General features: G+C 37.7%; 1 protein-coding gene across 2 annotated transcripts; it reads left to right on the top strand.

Annotated features, from left to right (window-relative positions):
* The first annotated feature begins 433 nt into the window (after positions 1-433).
* On the top strand, positions 434-26,403 carry eif2b3 (eukaryotic translation initiation factor 2B, subunit 3 gamma). Of its 2 annotated transcripts, none has more exons than XM_004079241.5 (12): positions 434-770; positions 1,582-1,747; positions 3,183-3,340; positions 8,559-8,718; positions 8,803-8,914; positions 12,667-12,756; positions 15,051-15,181; positions 15,335-15,525; positions 15,663-15,725; positions 15,867-16,015; positions 21,865-21,968; positions 26,199-26,403. In XM_004079241.5, the coding sequence occupies exons 2-12, from the start codon at positions 1,600-1,602 to the stop codon at positions 26,249-26,251; spliced, it is 1,359 nt and encodes a 452-aa protein (XP_004079289.1). In that variant the 5' UTR covers positions 434-770; positions 1,582-1,599; the 3' UTR covers positions 26,252-26,403. The 2 variants fall into 2 exon arrangements, with proteins under 2 accessions (XP_004079289.1, XP_078791260.1); XM_078935134.1 differs by lacking the exon at positions 26,199-26,403 and adding an exon at positions 22,736-23,343.
* The last annotated feature ends 1,213 nt before the right edge of the window (positions 26,404-27,616 follow it).

Genomic DNA, 27,616 nt, shown 5'->3' with positions numbered 1-27,616 from the left:
TTGGTTGCTGAAACCACATTCCATCAGCAAAAGTGTATAAAAATATGTTTATACTTTTATTTTGTTTTTTATATACTTTTGTTGATGGAGTGCTTTAGTTTCAAACAAATATAGTGTGGTGGGTCTGTAGACAACAACTTCGGTTTGATGCATTGTTACTAAATCAAACTATACTGAACCAACAATCAATACAAATACATAAAAATCATCTTTTTTTTTTGAAGCATTTGATCAATTAAAATGTTTCACGTTATTATTATTATTATTATTATTATTATTATTATTATTATTATTATTATTATTGTTGTTGTTGTTGTTGTTGTTGTTGTTGTTGTTGTTGTTGTTGTTGTTGTTGTTGTTGTTTTTATTGCTGTTGTTGTTGTTTTAGCAGTAATTTGGGTGTACTGTTATTTACTAACCAAAGGTGGCGGCTGGAGGAACCACTTTGTATAGGAAACTGTTTAACTACGGATGAATTTTCCTGAACACCACAATGTGTCATCATGCAATGCTAGCTGTTAGCTTGTTTAAGCGTTTGCTGTAAATGACCTAACTGTTTAGCTTTATTTTAGTCAGGATCCCAGTCTGATCCGATTAGATGTTTATCGTCCATGAGTCATATTTAAATGGGTTTGATTTATCTGCAGAACGGCGGTAACTTTGATGGCTAGTTGCTAACAGAGTTAGCCAATTGACAGTGACAGGAACACGTCTTCCATGCGTCTGCAGCTCATTCCCCTACCACGCCGGTAATCAAAACAAAGAAACAGGTACGTTTGAAAGACACTTTTAATATTTTGAATATTTCTAAGTCTTTAATAGCATAACGGTCTTAACGTGTCATAAAAAACTGTCATGTTGATAATTCGGAGACTTCTCCCTGCTAGCAATACTTTACTTGGATTACCACAGATTTGTTGCTGTTGTTTTTATTAGTACAACTGAAGATAATTGAATCCTTCAGTTGGATACGGAACAAAAAAGACGCACAAATAAACGGATGTTTAATTTTTACTAATTTATCTCAATCACTTGACTCTCTTAGAGAGTAATCATAAATGTGATTTAAACTCTATTCATTGATTGATTTTTAAATTGTGTTTATACAAATGAGTTTAAGTTTAAGTCATTCTTACTAATTCAGAATCTACTTCCAAAGTCTTTTTCAGTTTACAATTCATTTGCTACTCAGTAAAAGCAGCAAATATATTAATAACTGATATATCTGAAATTAAACCATACATGTATATTTTAACTTCATCTAGTGGAGTTCATCAACAGTTTAAATCAGCTCAACCAACTTTAATGATATTTTATTTCCTCTTAAAGTTAGTTTTCCTTAAGTAAAAAAAAAATCATCCTAAGGGTTTAACTGAGTGGATGACATACTGTTGTCTTTGTTTAGTTTTTATTTATTTATTTTCTTCAGTAGAGAAAACACTAAAAGCATCACTTTTTGTACTGAATTTGTTGGAGAACGGCTCAGTATTTATAGTTCAGACTGTCCAGAATAGGAGTTTTGAACAATAAACATCATTTTAACCCTTGTCCTTCTGTGTTGGTGGTGACTGTCCTCCATAGCCCGTTGCTGCAGACATCATGGAGCTCCAAGCGGTGTTGATGGCGGCGGGTGGTGGTTCCCGGATGACTGATTTAACATACAACACCCCTAAAGCAATGCTGCCCGTTGGCAACAAGCCCCTCATTTGGTATCCCTTGAACTTGCTGGAAAGGGTAGGATTTGAAGGTGAGGGCAAAACCAAAGAATATATAAACAAAAAATATATATTTATATTACAATAAGAGTCAATTAGCTGTTCCATCCATACTCTTTCACCATGGACAAAAAATACCCCTTGAATTTACAGGCTCACTGAAACCACCTTCAATTTTTCTATATAATTACTTGGAAAATGATCAACCAGTTTTTATTTTATTTTTTATTTTTTTGCATGTTTAATATATTAGGACATACATTTGCTATAATAGGAGAAAAGTAATACAAAGAAATCGCTTGTACATTTATTTCTAATGATCAACAACTTTAAATGCTACTGAACAGAACATTTTGTATTCTTTAGACTAACAAAAAATAAAATAAAATGATGTAATACGGCAAAAGGTTTGTGTGAATAGTGATAAAATGACAATTGACTCTACAAGCTTAAGCTAAGTTTCAAAAGAATGGCTTGAATGCTTTTTTTCTTTAGTAAGATCAAGGTTTTGCAAAATCGATTGAATAATCTGAAAATACATTTTGTATAGATGTACAGGCTCTACAGCAGATCTCAGAACAGAGATTTCCCTCCATCGGTTTGACTTTAGATTACACTTTCCACAACACACCTATAGAACTATGCAACACATTTTACCGAAAACTATTGCATTTTTTACATTTAGATTAGTATGTTGCTTCCCCTTTATCCAACTAAACCATTGAAATCAAAATATTTATTTACCTTATTGTATTCATTGTAATATGCGGAGAAGTAAAACTACATATTGATAGTTTTGTGACCGTATTTAAAGTGTAGCTTCAGCTTAACCACCATTTATGGCTAAATCGAGCTTTAGTACATTGACAGTATTCCGCTGTAATGCTTACTGATAGCTCTGCTGTCAAGTCCTGTCTTTACATCATCAAGCACATTCAATTTAATGCTTTTATCTGCGTGTCAGGAAATTTGTATCCATTGACTGGTGTGAATGTCCACGTTTGATTTGTGAATGTCCACATTTGATTTACAAAGTGGATTTTTTTTTGTGCTGCAAGTTTTTAAATCTATACAGGATCTTTTCCTGCAGACAGTAAGCCAGACTGTTTGTTGTAAAACCCTGTAGTTTCTTACTTACCTAAATAAGACTTGTTTTCAATGCGTAATCATCCTGTGTGGCCGACAGTTAACTGGCTGCAGCCTCCTAACCAAAGCTATGCAATTAGATTTTACTGGCCTGTCACAGCTAGAGTGAAGAAATCCCCATTAAAAACTATTTATGCAGATGGAGCTGAGTAATGTAGACAGACTGGTATGTGTTGATTGATATGTGCATTCAAAAGGCTGGAGGTATAATCTCAGCTTCGATGGAAGATGACTGATTTTGCCAAATTAGATTTTAAGTAAGCAAATGCATTTGGCAACTTTTTCTATGTAAAAAAAAAAAAATCATATCTGTGTTTTCAGAGGTCATTATAATCACCACAAAAGAAGTGCAGAAGATGATGAGCATGGACCCCAAAATAAAGGTGGACGTGAAGATGAAGCTGGATGTGGTTTGCATCCAGGAGGATGGAGACATGGGCACCGCTGATGCTCTCCGACACATTCAGCAGAAGATTAAGGTGTGTGTGTGTGTTTTCTTGCATAGGTTTAGTGGAAACTTGAGTTTTGAGTCGTACGGTCATAATAGTTATTTAAACTCAATGTTGGTATTGTACATTTTTTTCGTTTTGTTCCTGATTCGATAAATAAGAAGGGGAGGATTAAACCATCATCAACCACAGTTTGAACTGCTCATAGGTTACAGGCTTTTATTTTGTAGGATTTTCACTGACTGTTTTTATGGTGAATCTGTTTGAGAACTCGCGAAGTGGCTCTGAAAATAACAAAATAGGAACACAAGCGCCGCATAATGTGAATAAAGCTGATTGCTGTTGCAGAGTGAATGATCTTCAGCTGAAGACCAAAGATAAAATAGCTGTACTTTAGAGTGGTGGTGTAAATCTGAGAAAAAGCAATAACTGATTAAAAAAAAGATACATCTGGGTCAAAATATTGATGGAGGATGAAACTGGAGCATGAAAGATCCTGCAGTCTTCATTACCAGCCAACATCAATGAAAACTATGAAAGATAAACTCAGCAGTTATGCTGGTGTTGCAGGTTGTTTTTCTTCCATCCAAAGCCAAGGAATGGATGAAAAAAAAGTACTGATTTGTGTCTTGTGATATTTTACTTTGTTTTTTTTTTTCCTTTGGACCACCAGATTTGGTCTGTATTTGTGCTGAAACTCTTGAAGCTGTTTTCATCAGTCCTGCTGCAGTCTCCTGAAGTTAGGGAGCATTATTGTACTCTAACTCACTTGGATTATAATCCTTAAATTCTGCCTGGATTTCATATAATCTCACGACAATCCGCATCTCCAGGAGCTTAACTGCATTTTGCAACTGTAAGCCTTTATTAGGAAAGGCAGTGTTTTATTGAAATCTATTGCTCCAGACCAGGGCTGCCCAGCCTGCCTTTTTAGTTTTTACTGTTTATTTTTTGGACTTTTTGCTTCTTATTATCTGTATCAGGTGTGTATAGTCAATCAGAATGATGAGACACGTGAGATTAGGTAATCAATAGAACTGGAAAGTATAGGCAGGGTAGTAGAGCCTCAGGACCAGGGTAAGGCAGCCATTGTCTAAACAGCAGCCTCTTGTTTTCTATTAAAAACCCAAAACAGGTACACAAATTGTCTGCATGTCACATCTTGCTGGGCAGCCCTTTTTCCACTGAGGAGCTGCAGATGCACCATGATTGTGGTGTTCAGGTACCTCTGATCCAGCTCATCAGTTCTGCAGAGACGTGATGAGTTGCAGTGATTTTAACAGGAGCGGGAAGCAATAACAGAGGAATTCTGGGCTGGAGTTCTCATGAAATATGTGCACTGAATCCCTAAACTGGATTTAAGATGATAATTAATATGATCCTCCCTTGGAAGATGCATATTTATGGATGTAATTTACAAATTGAATTTCTTGCTCTTTTTTTTTTTTATTCTGTTGGTTTAATCAAGATTTTTTTGTGTGTGTATTAATGAAAATTCCATCTTTGTTCATTTTTGTCCTTTGAAAACTGTTTTTCATTACCAACTATTTTGGTTTTGAAATGACAATGTTTACTTAAATTAATTGAATCATAAATGTCCATAATCTTGATTATTTGTAGATCTAAATCAATAGCTCTTTTAAATTCAACAACTCACTTGAAAGAGAAATTATCTTGTTTAGAAAACGGTTAAGTTCTCTTTTTCACACCAGTGAGTCAAATATTCTAATATTTATCAGTAAAATTCATTGATGTGAACTTTGCAAATTATGCTAACTTGTTTAACATATTTTGCATTACTAATTTAGATACAATTGTGCCAAACGTCTAACCTAGGAAGTAATTGTGTGTTTTATTACTCAGAACAACTTTGATCTAAATCATTGCAGACCTCTTTTAGGGGGAACCTTCAGTTTCTTCTCTAATATGATGTCAACTTGTGGGGTTTTCAAAATACGGGTGTTCTGGAGGCTTGTTTTTTATGCGTATAAATCTGCTCAAATAAAAACACATTTAGGAATACAAGATTGTATTTTTGTCTGTTCATAATCATACATTTTCCACATGGAAATTTTTTTAAATGTTTTCTTTCGTGTCTTTACAGATTGGTGTTATTTTTGCTTTAGATTTCCTTGATAGATGCTCGGTATGTCAACATGTGTGCACACCAAACTGCACTCCTGCTCCTGCATGCTCCCAGGGAGAAGCGTTCAGGTCCTAATCCCTCAAGCATCTCGCTAGATTAGAGGCATTGAGTTACAAACGCTCACACACTGCATGGTGACGAGTGAAGAACTCTACCCCATCGCAGCATGGAGATCCATCCATCTGTCAGACTCATGCATCGGCACAGGGCAGACACTGAAAAACAGCCTCATGTCTTCACTGAGGATTTGGTGAAAGCTATCAAACAAAATGCTTACAGGAATCAGTGTAAACTTGAGGTACGTCATTCCTGCCGATTGCTGAAAAGAGAGATTACTGGCGGCATACTTTATTTTTTCCTGACTTCAAACAGTTCGCTGCACAAATCCAGACGGATGCACTGATTAATGCTCCGATCTTTCACAATAAGCTCAACTAGTGAAAGGAGGTCTTTGCAAGCACTTTGTGCTTCGCATGCTTCAAGCCTTTTGACATTTCCATTATTTTTCCCGCCTAACCACCTGGTAAAATGAGTCGGCATAAGCCAACAAAACAAACTTTTCTCTATATGCTCTGATTCAGAGGTTCATCTGTAGCAAAGACATGTTAGTCTGCTAGTAAAACTTTAGAGTAGCAAGGAATAAAGAACGGCTTGGGAGACAAAGCGGAGGATTTTCATGGGAGGAACTCGACAAACATACAAGACTCAACTTATTTCTTTCCATCTTTTTCTTTTTTTTTCTTTTATTAAGCTTATGTTGCATTAACCATCCATCTGTTGTCTCTTATTCTTTTTTTGTTAACCTGCTAAGGCACAGTATAAGAAGACAAACCCAGGTACTATATGGTTGAAGCATTAACATAAAATCGCTTCTGCAGCGATTGTAAATGAGGATTAATGATTAAAAATATACATTTTGGGAGTTGCTACTGTTATCAATGCAGGAAGGGTTACGGGGCAAACAATTAAAGGCCTTAAAATTGGGCAGTTTTGGGGAAAACAATATAGAAAAAAAGCTTTAAGAGAAGAAAACATCAAAGTTTATAAAATTGTGTAATTTGTTAGGAGTTTGTGGCTGAAATTGGTCACCATTTGGACAAGTATGTGACTCTCTTTTTGTTGTTGTGTGTGTGTGTGTGTGTGAGCATCAGTGTGTGTGGTCCTGACCTGTCCACTGATCCTGGCTGTTGAAAGGCCAAAGTGTCTCTGTCTCTCCAGCTGACTCCACTCTGCTGTCGCCTGTGTGTGGCCTATATACAAGCACATTTGTGTCCATTGATGTCTGTGTGTACATGTGTTTGTGCACGGAGTCACACGTAGCTTTGTGCGCTCTTGTTTCTGAACATGTGTGCACGCTTGTCAGGGAAGCTGAAAAACCTGAGTCTCTGTGTCAGTTGATGTCCTGCAGACACGTCCAGCGTTCTGTCGCCAACAGCAGGTTAAGGTTGGATTTAAATTGAGGTCAACTTGGCGACCCTTCGCCGTCTCTCTCAGTTCTCCCTTTTACGCGCACAGAATAAGAGCCGAGTTTTCATTAATCAAATTACAGACATTTATTTAGTAATCTGCATTTCTTTGAAAACCAGAAGTTTTACCTCTCGGTAGTTGCCTCCATCATTCCGTTTTCATTTCAAAATGTCGAAGACTAAAAAAGGAGCTTATCTCTTGCATGTGATGCTACATACAAACAAGGGATGCCACAATTTTCTGTGTAAAGTTACACCATTGAACCCAGTCGTGGGGAATGTGAATGGTTGCATCCTTACCAGAACGTTTACGAGGAAAATTTCAAACAAGTGTGTAAGAAGGATTTATTATTTATTGTTTTATTTTATTAAACCAGGCTTAGAATAAGCCAACTAAAAGGTTTTTCTTTGTTGTTACTTGCTTATAAGCAAATTTTAAAAAGAATGTTTTCTGAATATTTTCGTTTTTTGTTGTTGGTGTTGTTGCTGCTCTGAAATACACAAACTGTGACCTAAAGATCAAGTTTGAAGTGAATCATGGGTAACGTGAATCGTTGCAATGATTTTACCTTTAATAAACTTTTACTTTAATAAATGAAACTTCACTCTAAGTTTAAATGACAAAAACTGCCCCCCCCCCAGTCAGATTGTATTACGATACACATATCAGAATGTGTTTACATCCATTTGTTTCAGTATTTGCCTTTTTTCATGAGTTGCCTGGTGGTATTCGGTTCTGTCTTTCCTGTCACACACAGGAAAACAATGTCTCTGTCATTAAAGCTGCTGGCGCTAATGGTGGGATTAGTTTCTATGCTGACAGCATTCATCACTGGACAGGCAGATGGATACCGCAGACACACAAATGTTGGGCACGCCCACCAAGGAGCACACACGCTCAAGTGCAGACATGTGGCTTCCATTGAAATCGGTTAAATTGACTGATCAGAGTCTGTTTTTATTTTACTTTCTGCGTATGTTGGATTAGGATTTGCCACTTAGAATTCATCTTTACAATAAAGGGACTTTAACAATATCAGTCGTTTGTTTTAAAGCTGAAGTTCAGGATTGCAGAAAAATATTCGTTTTACTTTTTCTTAACCGTTTTTTGTTTTGTTTTTTACAGATACTGTAAATAATTGAAATGTTGCAGAAACTAAACAAATCATTCTGCTGGGTTTTTAACTTTTATGCTGATTTAATCAATCTATTCTAAAACTTTTCTTTTTTTTTGTTGTTGATTCCTTAATGCTAATTTTCTTAAAACATTACCAGTAACAAGCAATATTTTATAAACTATTTATAATACTGCACTGCTCTTAAACTAAAATACAGAAAATAGTACAAAGCAGGCAAAAGTATAATCAATGTAAGTTTGTACTTTATTTTAAGAGATTATAGAACAGTTTGTTCTCTCTGCAGTAAACATTTTCACTAAGGCCCCCTTAAAATAACCGAACCTGCTTTAGTATAAACTTGTTAATTTATTTAATGTGTTTTTTTTTTTTTTTTACAGTTTTCCTGAGTTCCATTAAACAGTTTTATTGTTTGTTTGAGACATGCAATCATATTTTACACCATAGTAAATAAACGATTGCTTAACCGTCACATTTTTGTCTCCAAACTTTCTCTCCAGACTGACATCCTTGTTGTGAGCTGTGACCTGATAACGGATGTGGCGCTTCATGAGGTGGTCGACCTTTTCAGGGCCCACAATGCAACACTAGCCATGTTAATGAGCAAAGCCCATGAATTCACAGAGACTGTCCCGGGGCAGAAGGGCAAGAAAAAGACAGGTAACAGGAAAAAACAAACAAATCCCTTTTACAAACGCAACTTTTTTTTAACGTTCTTTTTTGTCGACTTGTCTGGCATTCAAGCGGAGCAGAGAGACTTTGTGGGTGTGGATCAGTCAGGGCAGCGGCTGCTCTTCATGGCCAATGAAGCAGACCTAGAGGACGGCCTCTCCCTTAGGAAGTCTGTCATTAGAAAGTAAGTCAGCTAAAAGGTGATGACAAATTTGACAAAGCATGCACAGTTTTGAATCCACAAGATAATGTGTCACCTTCCCGTGAAATCCTAATCAGGTCTGTCTTGATGCTCAGCTCAAGTGGTATCAGGTGGATCAAACTGATTTGAAACCTTTTGCAACGAAAAGGCCTCCAACATTTAATCGCATTGTTTTTTTTTAAATAAGCTAAATCTGTACCTAAAGTTGCTGTTGCTTGTTAGAAGTCGTCCTTGGGCTCAGCATATAACTGTGCCAAGGCTTTTACTGAAGGTGTGTATGAGTGTGTGAGATGTTAAAGTAAATTCTCTGGGTGGATTGTCCTTTCTCAATGCTAAAACACATGGAAGTGTGAGAGCGGGTGTTTGGGAGCTCGTAAATACTTCATGGAGCCAAAGCCACTGTAAATTCTGACCAGAGCAGCTGCTCGGCATGCTCTGGCACGCAGACTTTAGAGCCACACTAGCACGTCTACCTGCTTTTTGTGTGTTTGTTCTTTTGATTTTAGCAGCAGGGCATACAAACACAATTTGTCAATTTCCAAAAATAATTTCAAGGAGACTGATTCACAGAACCTGTAAATAGCTGCACCTTTGTTATTTTTGCAGTTAAGGGAGTCTTAGTCCAAATGATTTTGCTGTACTTTTTGAGGTTACTGTAAATTTGATGGTAGCTGATGGGTGTATACTTGTAAAGCACTTTTCCACCTTCCTAAAGACCCAATACACTTTATAACCTACAGAAATGAAAATTCTCTGATGGTGGCACAACCGCTGTGTTTTAGTGATCTTACTAACCGATAAGATTGAAATATCCAAGATTGCTTTGCAATAAGGGATTTTTTTCTTGACTAAATGTCTCTTTATTTGAATAAACTATAATGCCATGTTAAAGGAATTTCATCTTAATCCTATAAAGCTTTAAACCATAATTGCTTTATTTTTACTTTATTACTTTCATAATTATTCGTTTACCTCTCTTCTGAAAGCAATCCATCATAGATGATGTCCCGCCCACTCCATCGCCATCTCCTTTGTAATTGGTTAACTTTTCAGCGTGAGATAGTAACAGTGTTTCAATTGGCTTTCTGTTTAAAGGTTCAACCCTACATTTATTTAGACCCCCATCATTATTTATACACAGACTGGTTTAAGGTTTTCCTGTAAACCAGTACAATAAAAACAGCTTTCCCAATCACAACATGGCTTTAAAATGTTTTTTAACTTCTTTATGCAACATTATAGCAGGATCAATGTTTTAAATATAAAAGGAACCCATAGTGTCTTCTCCAAACATTTTCTAAAAAGGTTTTTAATTTTTGAAAAATTTGACAAAATAAAACAGATTACATCCAGAAAAAAGTGTTTAAAGCTTTCCCTAAGAAAAAAAACTAGTGAAAGCCCTGTCAAGTGTCTTTTTTTGCTTTCAAAATATGGTTCATTAAAGCCAAATCTTCCAAATATGTTTAGTTTCTGAGACCTATCACTTTCTAAATCTTACTTGCAGTGGTTTGATTCTCTTTCATATTATTGTCTTTATTAGCTGGAGTGTGCGAGGTTTTTATAAAGGAGCTCATTTGATCAAAGCAAATCTTGTTGTATTTTAATTTTTAAACATATTCATAAACAAAAATAATGATTTATAAACAAATTAAAGAAAAGAAACGGCAGGATTTTCTACAATTTCAATTCAAGTCCACTCACAGCAAAGCTTACTAATAGGTTAAGGTGGTAATGTGAGTTTGACCCTTAAATAAAGGTTAAATGATTTTTGGAACATAAATAAAAAGGGGATAGAACTGTTAGCTGCATCTGACTTTTCTGTCAGTGAACGGCCATTTTTTCAAATTAATTTTATTTATAAAGCACCTTTCATGTCAAACAGACAGCTCAAGGTGCTTTCCATATAAAACAAACAAGAATACAATAAAACCAATCCCCACACATGTAATAAAATAATTAAATAAGCCCCTCATAATAAAATATACAAAAAACAAGCACAAAGAAAAGAGAAATGACAGAGCTAAAGAAAAGAGAACCCAGAACCCTTCTCAGTGAGATGCTGTAAAGTGGATTTCTGTGAGGAAAAATGCCCTTTCAGGCCATTTCAAATCCCTGCTCAGATGAGCTTGTTGATACTGAAAGGTGCGTCCTTCTCCTGGGAGGAAAGGTAATGTGTTGGGAAAAAAATCTAATTTATCCGCAACAACACAAAATAACATTTTGTTTCTGCTGGTTTAAAGAAAAGCAGTTGCACAGTCTTATCGCATGGGCCGGCCACCTGATTATGACTTATCCAGAGTTTTTGACCGCCTGCCAAACGGTGATGTCACAGGCTGGGTGTTCCTGTAATATTAACACCCATTCTGCTCTCACAGAGACATACACGTGGGAAATGATATGTGAATAAATACATTTGTTCATTTGACAAACACCTGCAGAGCAACTCAGTGCAGGACTTTTTTTTTTTTAATCCTTTTGAATGCAATACCTTTAAACAGATAAACAGACACACTCAGTTTGATTCATGGCTTCAGCATCTGGCTGTAAAATGTGTGTGACCGAGCAATAGTCCTCTAGAGTAGCTCTGGTTACTAGAAAAGACGGTGAGAACGAATTAAGGTAAGAAAAGTGATAATATTTCAAACCTCTTTAGACCGTTTACAATATCTGCCTGTTTCCTTTAGATCACACTGACTTATCAAGTTTTCCAATTTGTTTTTGATAAATCGGGTATAAATACAAACATGACCTACACCCACTTATACGCCACAGTGTAACCCAAAAATATATTCAGATCACAGATTTAAGGGAAACGAGTGATTGTGGCTTCACATTTACCCATGAGCAAAAATGTTACTACCTGCTTATTAGCTCAAAGGTTTCATTTAAGTCCCACTTCGATCTTTGATCTACTTTAAAAGCGTGCCCAGTGGTCTTTTAATTGGGATTATGCCAGTTTTAGCCAGAAATCCAGCTGTCTGTTTAAGCGGAACAGGGAGCTTGTGGCCCTCCCAACATATTTCCTACATAAAAAATAAGATTTTTTTCAAACCACATTTTTTGTCTGCCCCTGATTTGAATAAGGAAATACTCAGAAAATGCATTTTTGAGCTTCATTTTCTTTATGATAAAATAAAGAAAATAAATTGCCACAAGAACATGATTTTCGTCGGAGTATGTTGTTAGCACCACGACCTACAATCACCAGCTAAATTCTTCCGCTTTAACTGTGAAACTGCATTTAAACCTTTGTAGACATGACAAAGTCATGGTGTTAGTATGTAATACAGAGAGAGTATTTAATTTGTATAAGTTTAATTCATGGATGCTTAAAAAATAATATAGCAGTACTTGGCAAGGGTTTGTGGGTATGTATCAAACTTTTAGTGCTCCTTTAGAAACAACGCACCCCAAAGTTTTACTATGGAAGGATTGAAAGGGGAAAAAGGAAGAAGACAGGTAGTCGGAGAGGGTGAAAGATTAATATTCTTTCTTTTTTTAGTTGAAACCTGGAAAGATGGCATGGTTTCCTTTTGCTCACGCTCCATAAATGTCGCCGTTAAACTCGGGTCACTGTGTCTCTGTACGGGAATGAGTGAATGCATGTTTGCGTGTTGTCCATTAGTTCCCATAAACCTGCTCGTGGCAGCATCAGTAGCTGGAAGATGACGATAGACAGACGTCTCTGTTTTCTTGATTGATTGATTGATTTATTTGTACTCTCTTTCTTGCAGACATCCCAGAATGCACATCAGAACAGGCCTAGTGGATGCTCACCTCTACTGTCTGAAAAAAGCTGTGGTTGACTTTCTATCTGAAAACAAGTGAGTAAAAAACTTCAGACAGTCTCAGCAGTTCATCTTTAAACTTGATCAACGTTTCTAGAAGTTACAAAAAACTGTTCTACTGACAATTAACAACTTGTCAACAAACTTTCATCCGAACAAAAGGAGGGCGTGTGCCCCTCAGTCCTATCGACTTGAACTCTCAATCCCCGGTAAATCTGTAGCAAGGGTTAAGCGTAGTTGCATGGCTTTGAAAATGCTCTGTGAGCTGGGTATTCCAGCAAGGTGTTAATTTGTTTTACTATGTGCCACTGAGACAAGCTGTTAGGCCTTTAGCCTCTGAAGTGAAGCAATGGGACAGGAAGTGGGAGGCTGCCTGGACTCCAGCGTCTTCAGGTGGACAATCAGCCTGTAAAATGCAGTTTCTGTTAAAGTTTAAGAGGTAATTGAAAACAATAAATATTTGTTTTTTTTAAAATAAAATAGAAAAAATTCAAGTTCACCTTTTATCTTCTTTATGGTAACAAACATCTAAATAAAGGCAGATTTGTGACAATTATGTAAATGGATGAGTTTCTACCTTTATCAGATTGTGCTGCTTAACTTTCTAAAGCAAGTAGAATGGGGGTAACCCCATTTGTTCTGAAAGTATTTGCGAAAACATTTCATATAAAGGTGCTTTACCAAGATAAATCATTTCAAAATTGAATGTTAGCCTGTAGAGGGTTTAATCTCATTTTTCTTTGATTGCAAACTGTAACGTCAAATCCTCATTTCTCATCCTCCCGTTGATGTTTTTGTTAAACAGATGTAGATGTAAAATCTTCATCAATCATTGCATGACTAATGCACCTTCTATTGCCACCATATATTACGTCCAGTTAGATGACTCATTCTTTTCTTCAGCTTCTTTCTTGGACTTTCTTTTCACTGCCCCTCTCAACCTCTCCTGCTTCATCTCCGTTCTTTCTCTGTCTATCGCTGGAGGAGAGAAGTAGACAGAGTAACTGTTGTTTTTCTCCTGTTATTCAGATGGAAATTCTAATCTCCCTTTAAAAGAGAGTAAGTGAAGGAAAGTTGAAGGGGGGCAGGGTGGTGTGGGATGGTGGAGAAGAACACTGATTGTGGTGCGGAGAGAAGAAAATCGGATGTTAATTGAACAGAATTAGAGGTGATGGTATATTTTCCTCCAGTGTGCTTCTATTTAAAAATTGATCGCTGTTTTATTGATCCCATAAAAAAATGATGAGACTATATTCCAGTGGATTTGAGCAGCCAACTATCAGTTGGTTAGCCAGCGGTATAACTCCCAGACTTAACAGTTATTGTGTTTTGGGGCAAGATAGCCACATGAACCCCAAATGTTAATTTAGAAAAATAACAAACAAGGAATAAATCTGTAAATTCTACTAATTAAATTATCTTGTAAATGCTAAATAATATAGACATCCACTTGTATGCTCAAATCCATTAAGCAAAATGATGTGATGACTTCACATGCACAGCAATTTTACCAAAAATATCAGCGGATGATGTCAATCAAAAGTTCTACATTGACTAAACTGCTTCAACGGCGGTGAACACAACAATGCTCCTGCACAAAAAATGGAAAATTGATCGCTATTGCAAAATGAGCCTGTGCGATCAAGTATTGCAAAAGACAGCGTAAACTGCGATAAATGGTTACCTTTATGTTTACACACTTGCATAAACAGGGAAGCCTTTAATTTTCATTTAAGTGCACAATACCCAGTACATTGTTCTTTATTGTTGCCCATTTTAGTTTTAGCCAGTACTACCAGAAAGGTAGAAAATTGTTCTTTGGTGTGTTTTCCCACCATACAAGTTCTTTCCAGTCTCCTATTGAAGTAACTTTCTATGTAATTTATGTTACCTTTTTTTTTTAAACAGAACTGTTGCAGTGAAATGAAAACAATGCATTAGTTATTTTTTGTTTTCTTGGTTTTTGCTCGTTGTTCATGTGTCGCAGGTCATAGTGTCATCGCAATAGTTTTCCTCGTATCGTTCAGCCTGACTAATTATTAGTCTGCAACAAACTCCAAGGGGTAAATTGTAAAGCATTTTTTTGATTAAAAACCTGAAGTCATTAATTACCCAAAAACAGGAGAGACTTTGTGTTATATAGTAAATAAAATAAAGACAATCGGTTGTCATTATCAGACATCTGAAAAAAAATCAAAATCCAATATTGAAGATCCCTTGTGAAGTAATTTATCTTTGCAGTCACAACAATGCACTTTGATAAAATGTCATCAGCTTCACCTATTTTTAGCGTTACTGTTAACTTCTTCTTTCTTCTTCTTCTGTCTCAGGTCCATTTCATCGATCCGTGGAGAGCTGTTGCCATATTTGGTGCGTAAGCAGTTTTCCAAAACAGCAAACTATGAGAAAATAAAAGACGACTGCGAAGACCAAACGCAGAAAAAGAGCTCTACAGACGACGGTAATCCTCTGCACAGAAAATCACATCAGTAGCTTAAATATTGCTACCTGGTTTAGTCACCTCTCAATTCTGAAGGAGAGGCAGCCAAATTCCTGTTTCTGATGTTGCTTTGTGTAATTCTGACATTCATGGTGGTTCCCTTGTTCCCGTCAGAGGTTGTCATCTCATCACGGGATGAATCCCTCCTCCAGCGAGCCCAGGAACTCTCCTGTTGGAATGATCATCGTGGGGACATGAGTGAAGCTTACCATGGAGGAAAGCTGCGCTGCTACGTCCACATTATGGAGCAGGGACTGTGCTGCCGCGTTAACACGCTGGCTGCTTATATAGAGGCAAACCGGCTGGTTAGTGACAAATGACCCCGTTTACAGTCTGTTCAAATTCTGTAAAGCACTACTCCTAATAGAAGAACAGATATTTTTACTTTTAACTCTTAAAAGGCCTTTCTTGGAAGATGTTGTTACCTTTTTTTCATGGTTAGGCTCCAAAGCTGTTTGAAGAACCAGCGGTCCACCCATCTTCAGTCATTTCAGAGAGATGTCAGGTATATGTGACACACAAACGATCTGACATACTTCACCTAACCAAGTCCTATAATAATTGCCCCAAATCTATCACTCTGAAATGATTTGTATGTCTACTGTTTTGTTTCTGATCCACATCACTGCTTGGATTCTCCCCTCAGATGGGATCAGACAGTATCATCGGGGCTCTGTGTCAGGTGGCGGATAAAACCTCCATAAAAAGATCCACGATTGGAAACTCGACCACAGTAAAAGAAAAAGTCAAAATCGCCAACTCCATCATTATGCATGGAGTTGCTATCGAGGAGGGGTAAGAACACACATTTATGTACCGGTACATATTGTCAAGTATAAGAATGTGCCTCAGAATAACCTTTATAAAGTCATAAACTGTCACTCCTACTAGAAATTATTAGTAAATTGTCACTGTGTTCCTGGAATTCTTTCCCTTTTTAGTTTAATCTTCACTTCTAATTTTTTAAATTTCAGTTGGATGTCAGATTTTATTCAAATATAAACAGAACAATGGCTATTTTTTTTTTAAATCCCAGCAGAACCTTTCACCAGTTTAGTCAGTGCTATGCTAATGGTGTGTGGGAGCCTGTTTGTGCATCAGGGCAGATGCTCACTGATATGTGTGTGTCTGCTGATAGGAGGTGTAGGTTTTGTTTTCTGGCCTCTCGCAGGTCAAACAGGGATCATCGTGTTAACAAAGCATGTATTGGTGTGCAGCCAGCCAGAGACCAGTTCCAAACAAACAGAGCTGCTCAAGTGAAGCACAACGTCCGTATATTTCAGTCCACGTCACATTTACACACCTTTATCCAAGTTTCACCCTTGTTGTACAATTAGTGAAATACCTTTGACTCCTAATGGTTCTCTAAGATAGGTCCGTTTTTAATTTTTTGTGAATATGTTTAACTATTTCTTTTTTGTTTTGTTTCTTCACTGAGGAATCAAATCATTGTTTTTAAATTGGGACATCTGTGTTTATAGCTTAATAAGTGAACTGACTTTGTTTGAATTTTTTTTCTGGTTTTAAAGTGTTTACAGCGACTAAACTCAAAAAGAATGCGTTAAAAACTTGTATATTTGTTCTGTTTTATCATTATTATTTTTTGGGGGAAATCAGGAGTTCAGATCATGATTAGTTACATCATTTAAACTGCTTTGAAGTTTGAATTCCACATTTACGACCAAAGCCAAGCCTAGGTGGGGAAACTATAAAAAATATATTTGTCTTTAAATACATAGATACAGTTGTCCCTTGTTTATCGTTGAAGTTACATTCAAAAATAACTAGTGATAATTGAAATCTGCTAAGCTGTCATCTTTATTTTTGATAAAATGTTCACATTTTCACACTTTTCTCTCTTGTTTAATCCTCAAAGTTCAAACCTAAATAGAAAATAAGTCCAGTATGACAAAGATCTGCTCACGATTGTAGATTTTCGTAAAATTGGCGAGATGAATGCATCCTGTACAGGAGACAGGAGGGGATTGATTCACAGTGGTCTACAGCCAATCAGGAGGCAGAATGCGCTGCTTAAAAAAGAATCCACCAAAAAAAATCTGCACAGACAGTGGTGCAAAATGTCGAAGCGGTGCAAATCTTGCTCCAGGCTTTTGCTTTCACAGCTCTACTCCGATATATGAAAGACTTGATGTCATATACAGTGGTGGACAAAATTGTTGGTACCCCTCAGTTAAACAAAGTCCACAATGCTCACTGAAATGACTTGAAACGTTCAAAAGTAACAATAAACTAAAATTTACTGAAAATTAAATCACCAAAATCAGCCATTACCTTTGAGTTTTTGATTAACAGAATTATTTTTAAAAACAAACTAATGAAATAGGGCTGGACAAAAATGATGGTACCCATAACTTAATATTTTGTTGCACTACCTTTTGAGGCAATCACTGCAATGAAACTGTTTCTGTATTTTTCAATGAGCCTTCTGCACCTGTCCACAGGTATTTTGGCCCACTCCTCATGAGCAAACTGCTCCAGTTGTCTCAGGTTTTCGGGTGTCTTCTCCAAATAGCATGTTTCAGCTCCTTCCACAGATGTTCAATGGGATTCAGATCTGGGCTCATAGAAGGCCACTTCAGAATAGTCCAACACTTTTCTCTTAGCCATTCTTGGGGGTTTTTGGCTGTGTGTTTTGGATCGTTGTCCTGTTGGAAGACCCATGACCTGCGACTGAGACCAGGCTTTCTGACACTAGGCAGCACATTTCTATCCAGAATGCCTTGATAATCTGGAGATTTCATTTGACCTTGCACAACTTCAAGACACCCTGTGGCAGATGCAGCAAAGCAGCCCCAAAATAGAACTGAGCCTCCTCCATGTTCACAGTAGGGACAGTGTTCTTTTGGTTGAATGCTTCATTTTTGAGTCTACGAACATAGAGGTGATGTGGCTTACCAAAAAGCTCCAGTTTTGTCTCATCTGTCCAAAGGACATTTTCCCAGAAGCTTTGTGGCTTGTCAACATGCATTTTTTCAAATTTCAGTCTGGCTTTTTTATGATTTCCTTTCAACAGTGGTGTCCTCCTCGGTCGTCTTCCATGAAGTCCACTCTGGCTCAAACAACGACGAATGTTGCGATCTGACACTGATGTACCTTGATCTAGGAGTTCAACTTTAATGTCTTTGGAGGTTGTTCTGGGCTCTTTGGATACAGTTCCAACTATCCGTGTCCTCAATTTCCTCAATTTTCCTCTTCCGGCCACGTCCAGGGAGGTTGACTACTGTCCCGTGGGTCTTAAACTTCTAAATAATATGTGCCACTGTCGTTACAGGAACTTCAAGCTGCTTAGAGATGGTTTGATAGCCTTTACCTTTACGATGTTTGTCCGAGCCCCTGGCTGGTCAAAGTTTGACTTTCAACGTGCATATAGTGTTTTGTATGTCTTAAAAACGTGCGTAGCCATGCGTGAACGTGAGATTTCAACATGGAAGCCTGAAATGTGCTTTCACACAAGTTTATATAGAGGGCGTTGGTAACGTTCTTTAGATGTGGATTGGTTCGATCAGCTTTTTAACTGGAATTCCTGATCAAGAGGAGAATAATTTTGGCCTGAAATTTGGATTTTAATACTTCCAATTCACAAGCTCACTTCCTTTTATCTCAATTTCTTACGTGGCCTCTGCCCATCCAGGCCTCAACACCATCTTGCTCTCTTTCTGTCTCTTGCCATCCCGTCTTAAGCCTTTCAGGGTCCTCGTGCTGGCTGGGGACCCTCATCATGACCATGTAGGCGCACGCACAAAGCCATGAAAGAATAAGAGAGCTGGGAGAAGGGAAGAAAGAAGCCGGGGGGAAAGTGAGCTAGTAGGCAAGAAAGAAATTGCAATTCTTTCTTTTCTTGCTTTGAGGACACCGAAGGAAGGAGAAAAAAGAAAAGAAAGAGCCAGTATGAGGGGATTAGCAGACCCCAGCCATGTCGCAGAAACCCCTCACATTTCTGGTTTCTTTGTTTGCAGCTGACCAGAGCTTGTTGACAAAGCTCCGCATGTTTGAGGAGAAGGATACTAAGGGTCAACTTTATAAGGGGGCTGGCACAGGAGGTGGGGGTGGATGTGTGTGTTTGTGTACGAGTGTGTTTGTGTGATAGAGAGGGAGGATGGGGGGTCATGACAAGGAGGAGCCCTGGTGTTAGTAATTAGTGGTGTTTCAGCTCTGAAGCTTCTTTGGTGGTCTCTTTCTCTCTAATGTTACAAAACTCTGAATCTTGTAATCTCCCATCACCAAGTACTGCCACCACCTCCAAGGTAGTCACTTAAACACACACATTTCCCCACCCCCGCAACCCCCTTTTAGTTCCAAACAACCTGAAAAAAAAGGAGCCGATACAGACCCGTGTGTGTGTGGGGTACGGAGGGCCAAATGTGAGTGCGTCACTACCTGGGCAAGACCAAAATGTGTTCTCCGCTGGGCTTCCCGAGCAGCTGAAGCACACACATTCTTTGCCCCGTACTCATTTACACACCCCTTCACAGTCAGCCGACGCCTGACACATAAGACGGTCTGTGTGTGTCTCCAAAAATTTTACGGTGATGGTTTGGATGAATGCGAGCATGGACGGAGGGTTGGCACTTCCAGTTCAGGTGGGAACACGGTCCAGGGCCAGGAAGGTCTCGACATGCAAAACACAGACCTCTGCTTAATAAATATGCTAATGTCTTGTCATTAAGTTTGCTCGATTGGATAATTCATAGTCTTCACAGCAGGTGGGGAGGTCATTGAAGGAAACAGTCTTGGCTCTTTAGTGGTGGCACTTTATTCAATCTGGTTGAAGCGTGTGTGTGTGTGTCTCAGAATGTGTGTGTAAAATCTAAGATGACAGGTAGCTGAGTTGAAAAATAATTTTTTGACATAATTGTGCCACTGACTCACCCTTTCTAGGCGCTTTAAAGACCCACTCAGAGGATTTTCTTTTTGAGTTTTTAACATGTTCTTGTGGCATTTTTCTGATAATCGAGCGCATATATAAAGAAAATTAAGCTTAAAATTACATTTCTGAGTATTTCTTTATTCAAGCATATTTCTTTATTCTGTGAATCAGGAGCAAAAAAAAAAAAAAAAGAAGTTTGATTCATTTGATTTGTTATGTAGTGGGCGGGACAAAAGTACCCCCTTTATCAATCCACTTGTAGAGAACTACATCCATGTACGTCTTTGTTTTCCTGGTCCGAACTGCCATATGGTTCAAAACTGTACGGCTGGATAGCTCCAATATTGCTCACCTTTTGTGTTGCACTGCTAATGAGAGGTTGGGGGTGTGAGGGGCTGTAAGCTAGCGGAAGAGTGCGTAAACAGACAGCTCTTAGCAGTGGGGAGGGGAAGGCGGGGCGGGTGTGCTCCGTGCCAACAGCCCCGCCCACAACTCAGATGCCGATTTCTGGTGAACTCCTGCACCTCTGCAGAAACTAAGTACTAAAAAAATGACACCGTTTTTTGGCCAAAAACAGCATAATCACAATTAAAAGACCTGAGAAACTTTTACATTAGATCAAAATAGGATCAGAGTGGGACTTTAAAGAGATTTCCCTTAGTGTACACAACCTTAAAACTGCCTTATGGCTTGTTGTTTCAAATGGATAATTATAAATACAAGTCTTGCACGGTGGAACAGTGGTTAGCGCTTTTGCCTCACAGCAAAAAGGCCCCTGGTTAAAGTCCCGGCTGGGGGGACCTGAACCAGAACATCAATGGGGGACCTTTCTGTGTGGAGTTTGCATGTTCTCCCGGTGCATGCGTGGGTTCTCTCCGGGAACTCTGACTTCCTCCCACCGTCCAAAAACATCCTTCATAGGTTAATTGGTCACTCTAAATTGTCCATAGGTGTGAGAGTGCGTGGGTTTGTGACTGTGACCCTGCGACAGACTGGCGACCTGTCCAGGGTGTTCCCTGCCTCCGCCCACGAGTGGTTAGGATAGGCTCCAGCAGCCCCGTGACCCCGAAAAGGGAAAAAAACGGATTTGAAAATAAAAAGTGTTTGTACTGTTTTCATTTGCAAAAAAAAGTAAAAAATGATATGCTGCATTAAAACATTCAAAGAAGTCTGATTTTGTTTTTGCATCGTTTTTGTCAAGGACCCCCTTTGGAGGTTTTAATGTTTTCTCTGTCCGTTTATCTTATTTGCCTAAAGACAACAGTGCTTCATCCGTTTGTATGGTTCAGTCATTCATACAATGAACAAGCCAACATCCCACAAAACAAACAGGGTTCCTCTAAAATTGTTAGGAAAAAGCCCTAAAATGAGTGACAGGAAAAACAAAGAATTTCCCGGAATCTATTCCTGTGGACCGCTACACGAAAATCTGGTGCCTCAGACGCAAAAGGAAGGATATGAAATGAGGTGCACCAGATTTCTGCAGAGAAGCCCAATTTAAAAATTACCAATCATGTAGCTTAGGGGAACCAGGAGTCTGAATGCGTTTTTTTTTCCCGTACCAAGCACTTCCACATCTGGTTTCACTTTTCTCCTCTCCACCTGAAAGAGTGCTAATCTGTTGATGTTAGCTCTCCAAGGTGCACAGACAGACACCTCTGACTGTGGAGGTTCAGTGTGCAGCAGAATCATAAACCAATGGATTAAACAAATATCTAACGATTCTTTTTATTTTGTGTCTTTGTGTGGCTTCCAGATGCAACATCCAGGGCAGCGTGATCTGCAGTAATGCAGTAATTGGCAGAGGAGCAGACCTCAAATATTGCCTGGTTGGAAGTGGACAGTGGATTGAACCAGAAGGTGAGACGCTCCAACTTAGACTTTAAAAAAAAAGGTCTGTTTTTTCTGCTTTTCTCCACTTTTCTAGCATTTCATTATCTGTCATCGGCACACGATGTAAAATCTAGTAACAGCCCACTTCCGCAAATGTTACACTGATAACACTTTTCCCCTTGACGCTAATAGATATTATATCCCAAATGTTTCTCAATTAGTAGAAAGGTTTTTTCTTTTTCTGTGCAGAAGAACTCCAGCCATATTGAGGCTTGAAGTATTTGATACGTTGCTTAGAAGCGTATGACTTCGTCAGAATAGCGTAGTATCTGCCAGAGGGAGATTTTAGCTGTCACATTCTGGCATTTAAGGAGGTACAGAGAAATGACATGGCACAGAAAAAAGGATCCAACTCTTCTCACTTCAGTTGGCACTAAATTTAAACTAGACAGGATGGCTTACTTAGACATAAAACAATACCGCAGCAGCCAGAGTAAACAAAAGAAGAAGAGAATCTTGGAAAGTGTGTCATCGGCTGCTGTATAAAAGTTCATAAATGTTTCTATCAGAGTTTTGTCATGTGCAGTTTCTGTTGTTGCCATTACTTCATGAACTCAGTTCCTCTCTCTGACTCAATCATAGAAGGTGTTAATGAACGTGTGTGGTATCCGTTTAGAAAAGCTAAGCGTTTGAGCCGACAAGAAACGTTTCTCTTTTCTAAAATCTGACTTGACAAAGTTTTTTTTTTTTAAGTTTTTTTTTTTTTTTAATTTCCTTAATCCTCTTGTCCCCAGAGCTGGCTGTGTGTGTGTGTATATACATGTGTGTATGTGTGTCACATTGATGGAGAGGTTAGAGAGCAGGGCCAGAACAGGACCACCCGGAATTCAACAGCAGCAGCCTGCAGCCACATCTACACACGCACACACACACACACACACACACCAAAGAAAGAGCAAGCGAGCTCGGCTGCCAGGCAGAGCGGCCTTACCGACTGAACAACAGGCTGCCCAAAATACAAAATATTTGAATTTAGGCTAAAGCCACACTGAAATCAAACAGTGGAGGCCTCTTTCTGTCAGATTTGTACACATTTGTTTGAGGATTAATTGAAATGTATACAGTACATAATATATTATATACAATATATAATATATAAAGGTGCGAACAAATTACAATAAATTCGCAAACTTTTTATTTTATTTTTGTCTGATGCAATAAAGCACAAAATATTTATTAAGTTTTATTTATACTGAAATATTGACCAATTTTAACACTTTATCCAACAAAATACTTTTTTTTTGCCAATTGACAACTTATTTTTAAATCCATATTTCATTATTTGAATAATATGTATTTTTGTGTTTTTGTTAAAAACCCTAATAAAAATGTTTTTTTTACTTTAATTTGATTTTTTTTGTCTAATCTACTGCAAAGCTACACATTTTTCTTGTCTTGTTTTTTTAGCAATCGTTTTTTTTTTTATGTCAAGATCAAAAAACCGTTTTTTTGTTTTTTTTTTATTCTTTCTGCTAAGCAGTCGAGCGGTTGATCATTTGCTGTTGAAGACATTACACATCGACTCTACTGCTGAAGCTGTTAACAGCCAAAGACCACCCTGAAAGCCCGAGGCACACATGCAAACACAAGCATCCGTACACAATCCTTCACTGCAGTCCACTGGGTGTTGATGTTTAAAGATACATCCCCCTTGTCTGCACACTTTCACAAATACTCACCTGCTCTGCTACAATAGTCAAACGAGAGGGAGCAGAATTTTCCTCCCACACTCCCTCTGTGCGCTGAAGCATGCTCTGCTTTTATGGCGAAATATCAGTATAACATCTGTATTTGGCTCAATGTAAAACAATCCGGCATTCTTTTCAACATACAAGACTTCCTCTTTGAATCATGTCACCACCCCGTCAGGAGAAATATGTAAATACATATGGTTTTCATGCATCTGCAGTCTAAATGAGTTTTCTGGAAATCACTTGATACACACAAAGTATCGCTTCCTCTCTTTTCTTTCCAGTCACTCCCCACCTTTTACTTCTCCTGCTGTCCTGTGCTTCATTTGTCCTCTCCTACACAAATCCTTGTATAAGCTCGTTCTAGACTTTGAGATTCCTTCACACTAAAAGCTGTGTGTGGAGGGAACATTGCGCTCTGCCATCATTTGCTTTGGAACCAGACTGGTGCTTGGCAGATGGGAGGGAGAAAGGAGGGTATCCACGGTGGAGTTGTGGCTGTGCTCCTCATCCTCGGCTGCATATGGGTTAAGACGGAGAAAAGTTCACTCTGTCTAAATCCTCATCTGCCTCTTTTGTAAGACTCAATGTAGCAATCGGGGAAATGTAATCCTTGCAACATTAAAGGTCTCAAAAGTGATTTCCAAAAACTCGAATGATCAAACGGGGAATGTGCATCATCTCATTAATGCTTCGATATATCTTTCCTGAAAAGCAGTGAGGGTTTTCTATTATTTACTGTATGCAGAGTCTGAGATCTGTTGCTGTTTTTGTTTTTAGCCCCCCTGATAATTACAGGGTTGGCATTTTATGGGAAACTTGCTGGAAAATCCACTTCTGGAAAGGTCTTCATCCTGAGAATCTGTCAAGTGACTGCTTTATGATAGTTTCTTCTATTGCCCCATGACCCTTTTAGATGATTACTATTATATGTTTCATAAAAGCTTACGCAAAAATGGCAAAAAATCTTTAACAGAGATGTTTAATAAATGAATGACCTTCACTTAAACATCTGCACCTGGATACCGTCTTAATGTTTACACCTTTCCTTTCAGGGACAACAGTCAGGTCTGCTCTGTTTCATATTTTTATTTTTATTTTTTTATAATAAATTATTTGTTAAAGAATGTTTTAATGTCCTTGAATTTAACACTATTCAAGATTCAAGATTCAAGAACAACTTTATTAATCCCCGAAGGGAAATTTAGGGAAATGTAGTTAATATTAACCATCTGTTAATATTTTGTTTTATATTGTTTTATATTCTTATGTGTAGTTTCTTTTTTTTTAAATCGGTTTTAATTCTTTAATGACTTCAACCTGGCAGGGGACTACAGATGGAAATTAGCATGTGGCTATATTCTAAATTTGATTTTGACTGTTCAGTAATATGCAATGTCCCTTTCTTTATAAATAAATATAAGAAAATATTAAAGTAAAGATGAAATAATGATTTTAACACAAGTTTAGCATTAATACATATGTTTTAGCTCTAATTGTTCCATTTTTCTTGATTTTTGTATAACTTGTAAATGCTTAAAATCTATTTTACGAATGGGGAAAATAAACAGTTTAGATAACTTCACATGTAGAGACAAAAAAACAAGAACCAAGTTATCTCTTTTGCTATATTGATCCTTTCTTTTTTATTTTCTGCATTTTAAAGCAAGTTTGGTTAAAATATTATCCTGTTATCATTTTAAATTAACTAAAGACAGAAGGTTATTTGGATATTGGCATGATAACCCAAAGTGGTAGTAATATGCAAGAAAAACACAGTTGTTAAGAGCAGCTACAATAGATTAAATATGTTTTCACACTTTTAGAGGTTAATAACCAACCTGAAAAATTCTTAAGCGCTTTAAATTTTAAATTTTATTTGCCAATTTCTGATACTAACGTCGATTTTGGCCTGCACTGAGTTGAGAGTGACACATTAGATATGGACAAAGCAGCCCACAAACACTGAAATAACTTCAATCTGCCTCTAGTTTAAATACATAGTTGCATTTTAACAGATTTCTTTGAATACACTAGTGTCCTGGAAGCTTTATTAAGTTTGGAAAAGAGACAAAAATTGTTGTTTTGTAGGAGGACCCTGGACTTTTACATTTTTACCATCATTCCTAATGTTCCGATCAGTTTGTGATGGCAGTGGAAGAAATAATCATGTTTTCAAGGCTTGCAATAGAAGAAGCTAAGCTAAATTTGCATTTGTTTTATACTTTAGTCAAAACACTAAATGTTAAATTAAGCTAAATTAGCTTAAAATCAATTGTTTTGTTTACAATAAATTCAATGCATTATATTTTCTCTTTATTAGTTGTGTAAGTGGATGCATAGAGAGGTTTTTTAAAATCTACACACTATTATTTGATGCCTCAAAAGTATCACACATTTAGGATTATTTTTTTCTGTCATCCTGCCTTTGTCTTTGTGCAGCTGGAAGCTGTGCTGTTGATGTCATCTTAACCGCTTCCCATTTATAAATGTGTCTCCTGTTTAGCCGAGAGGACTAACGAGGTCATCGTTGGAACGGACCAGCTGATGGAGATCTAGCTTCTTCTAGGGAAAGAAATGGCCTCCTTCGCTGACCCAGAGGAAAACAAATTCCCCAGAGTTCTGAAGGATTGACAGTGCTGCTCTCGCTTCTTTTTTTTTTTTTTTTTTTTTTTAAGCGCTGTGTTCAAATAAAGGCAAATGCGCTGCTACTTACTGTGCGTTGTTTTCCTGCTTTCACTTTATATTGTGATTGACAGCACGAAGCTGGCTTTAACAATCGGTGACTCCCTCAGTTATTATCAGGTCATTACTGACAGAGCTCAGCTTCTTGGTTTACAGGGTTCCAACAGGATGGTCTAACTGAAAGTCAGTAGGTGTTTGCACATGCATGCCGTGCAGCTGTGAGGCCAGAGGCGGGAGAAGAAGCAGTGGGAGGGGTGACCACTATGGCGTGGGGGTTAAGTTTATTTGTACACAAAAATGGTGTATATGTTAGGCCTGGACCACCCAGCTCGATCCTGTATCAGTTCGCACCGACACCCCGCCCTCACACTCAAAAACACAGACAGCAGAGAAGGAAACTGACTCGCGCCTGGAGCTTTTTTTTTTTTTTTCCCTATCATTTTCCCTTTTCTGCTCCTTTTGCTGTCACAAAATTTATTGCATTCCATCAGTGGAGCTTCATTTCTAAAATTACAGGTTTAAGGTTTTTTCAGTCACAAATGACTGACAAGGACAGGGATGTCTGCAGAGTTATTTTATGTGTCCATATCTAATTTACTGTCCGTCCTATTTTGTCGTTGGCATTGTGTGAGTCACTGAAGACGTCTTTTGTGGCTTTATTTTACGACCCATGTGTGTCGAGATCATCATCTTGTATTTTCTTCATTCACTGCCCTGCAGCCGTCCATATTCCTTTTTGCAATGATTTATGTGGAAAAAGTTTAAAGCATTCGTCAAATGCAGGTATGACATTGAATATGAATCCATTTTCTGTTTTAGCTCCTTTAATTACACATACATCTTTTAAATCAATTATTTAGATAATATACTATTATCTGAAAAGATGTTTTTTTTTAAACCAAAGTATCACAACACTGTTCAGTTTAAGATGTGAAAATAAACAAATACTTTTTCACTGATTTATCCCCCATTCCTCACCTCATAATTCCCACTAACTCATTTGTTTAATAGCTTAGTCTGAAAAAAACAAGCTTTAACAGTTGAAATACCACCATAGAAATGGCATTGGCATTGACATACTTGCCAGTTATTTTATGTAAAATGTAAGTAAATATTTGAAAGAAAAAATCTTTTTTTTTCTGGAATGCACCAGCTGTAAATTGATTTAAAAAAAATCAGGGTCAAGTAGGCAGGGGTCGATATCAAGCATGGGAGCATTAGAGAAGAAACATGACTGAT

Source organism: Oryzias latipes, chromosome 17 (assembly GCF_053564925.1).
Source record: "Oryzias latipes strain Hd-rR chromosome 17, Olatipes_Hd-rR_3.1".
NCBI classification, from domain to species: domain Eukaryota; kingdom Metazoa; phylum Chordata; class Actinopteri; order Beloniformes; family Adrianichthyidae; genus Oryzias; species Oryzias latipes.
The sequence above is the reverse complement of the archived record's forward strand: the minus strand, read 5'-3'. Positions and strand labels throughout refer to the sequence as shown.

Coding starts and splice junctions, on each gene's coding strand:
- eif2b3 (XM_004079241.5), top strand. CDS start 1,600: ATGGAGCTCCAAGCGGTGTTGATGGCGGCGGGTGGTGGTTCCCGGATG. Junction 12,757..15,050: donor GACTTTCTATCTGAAAACAA/GTGAGTAAAAAA, acceptor CTTCTGTCTCAG/GTCCATTTCATCGATCCGTG. Junction 15,526..15,662: donor ATATAGAGGCAAACCGGCTG/GTTAGTGACAAA, acceptor TTTCATGGTTAG/GCTCCAAAGCTGTTTGAAGA.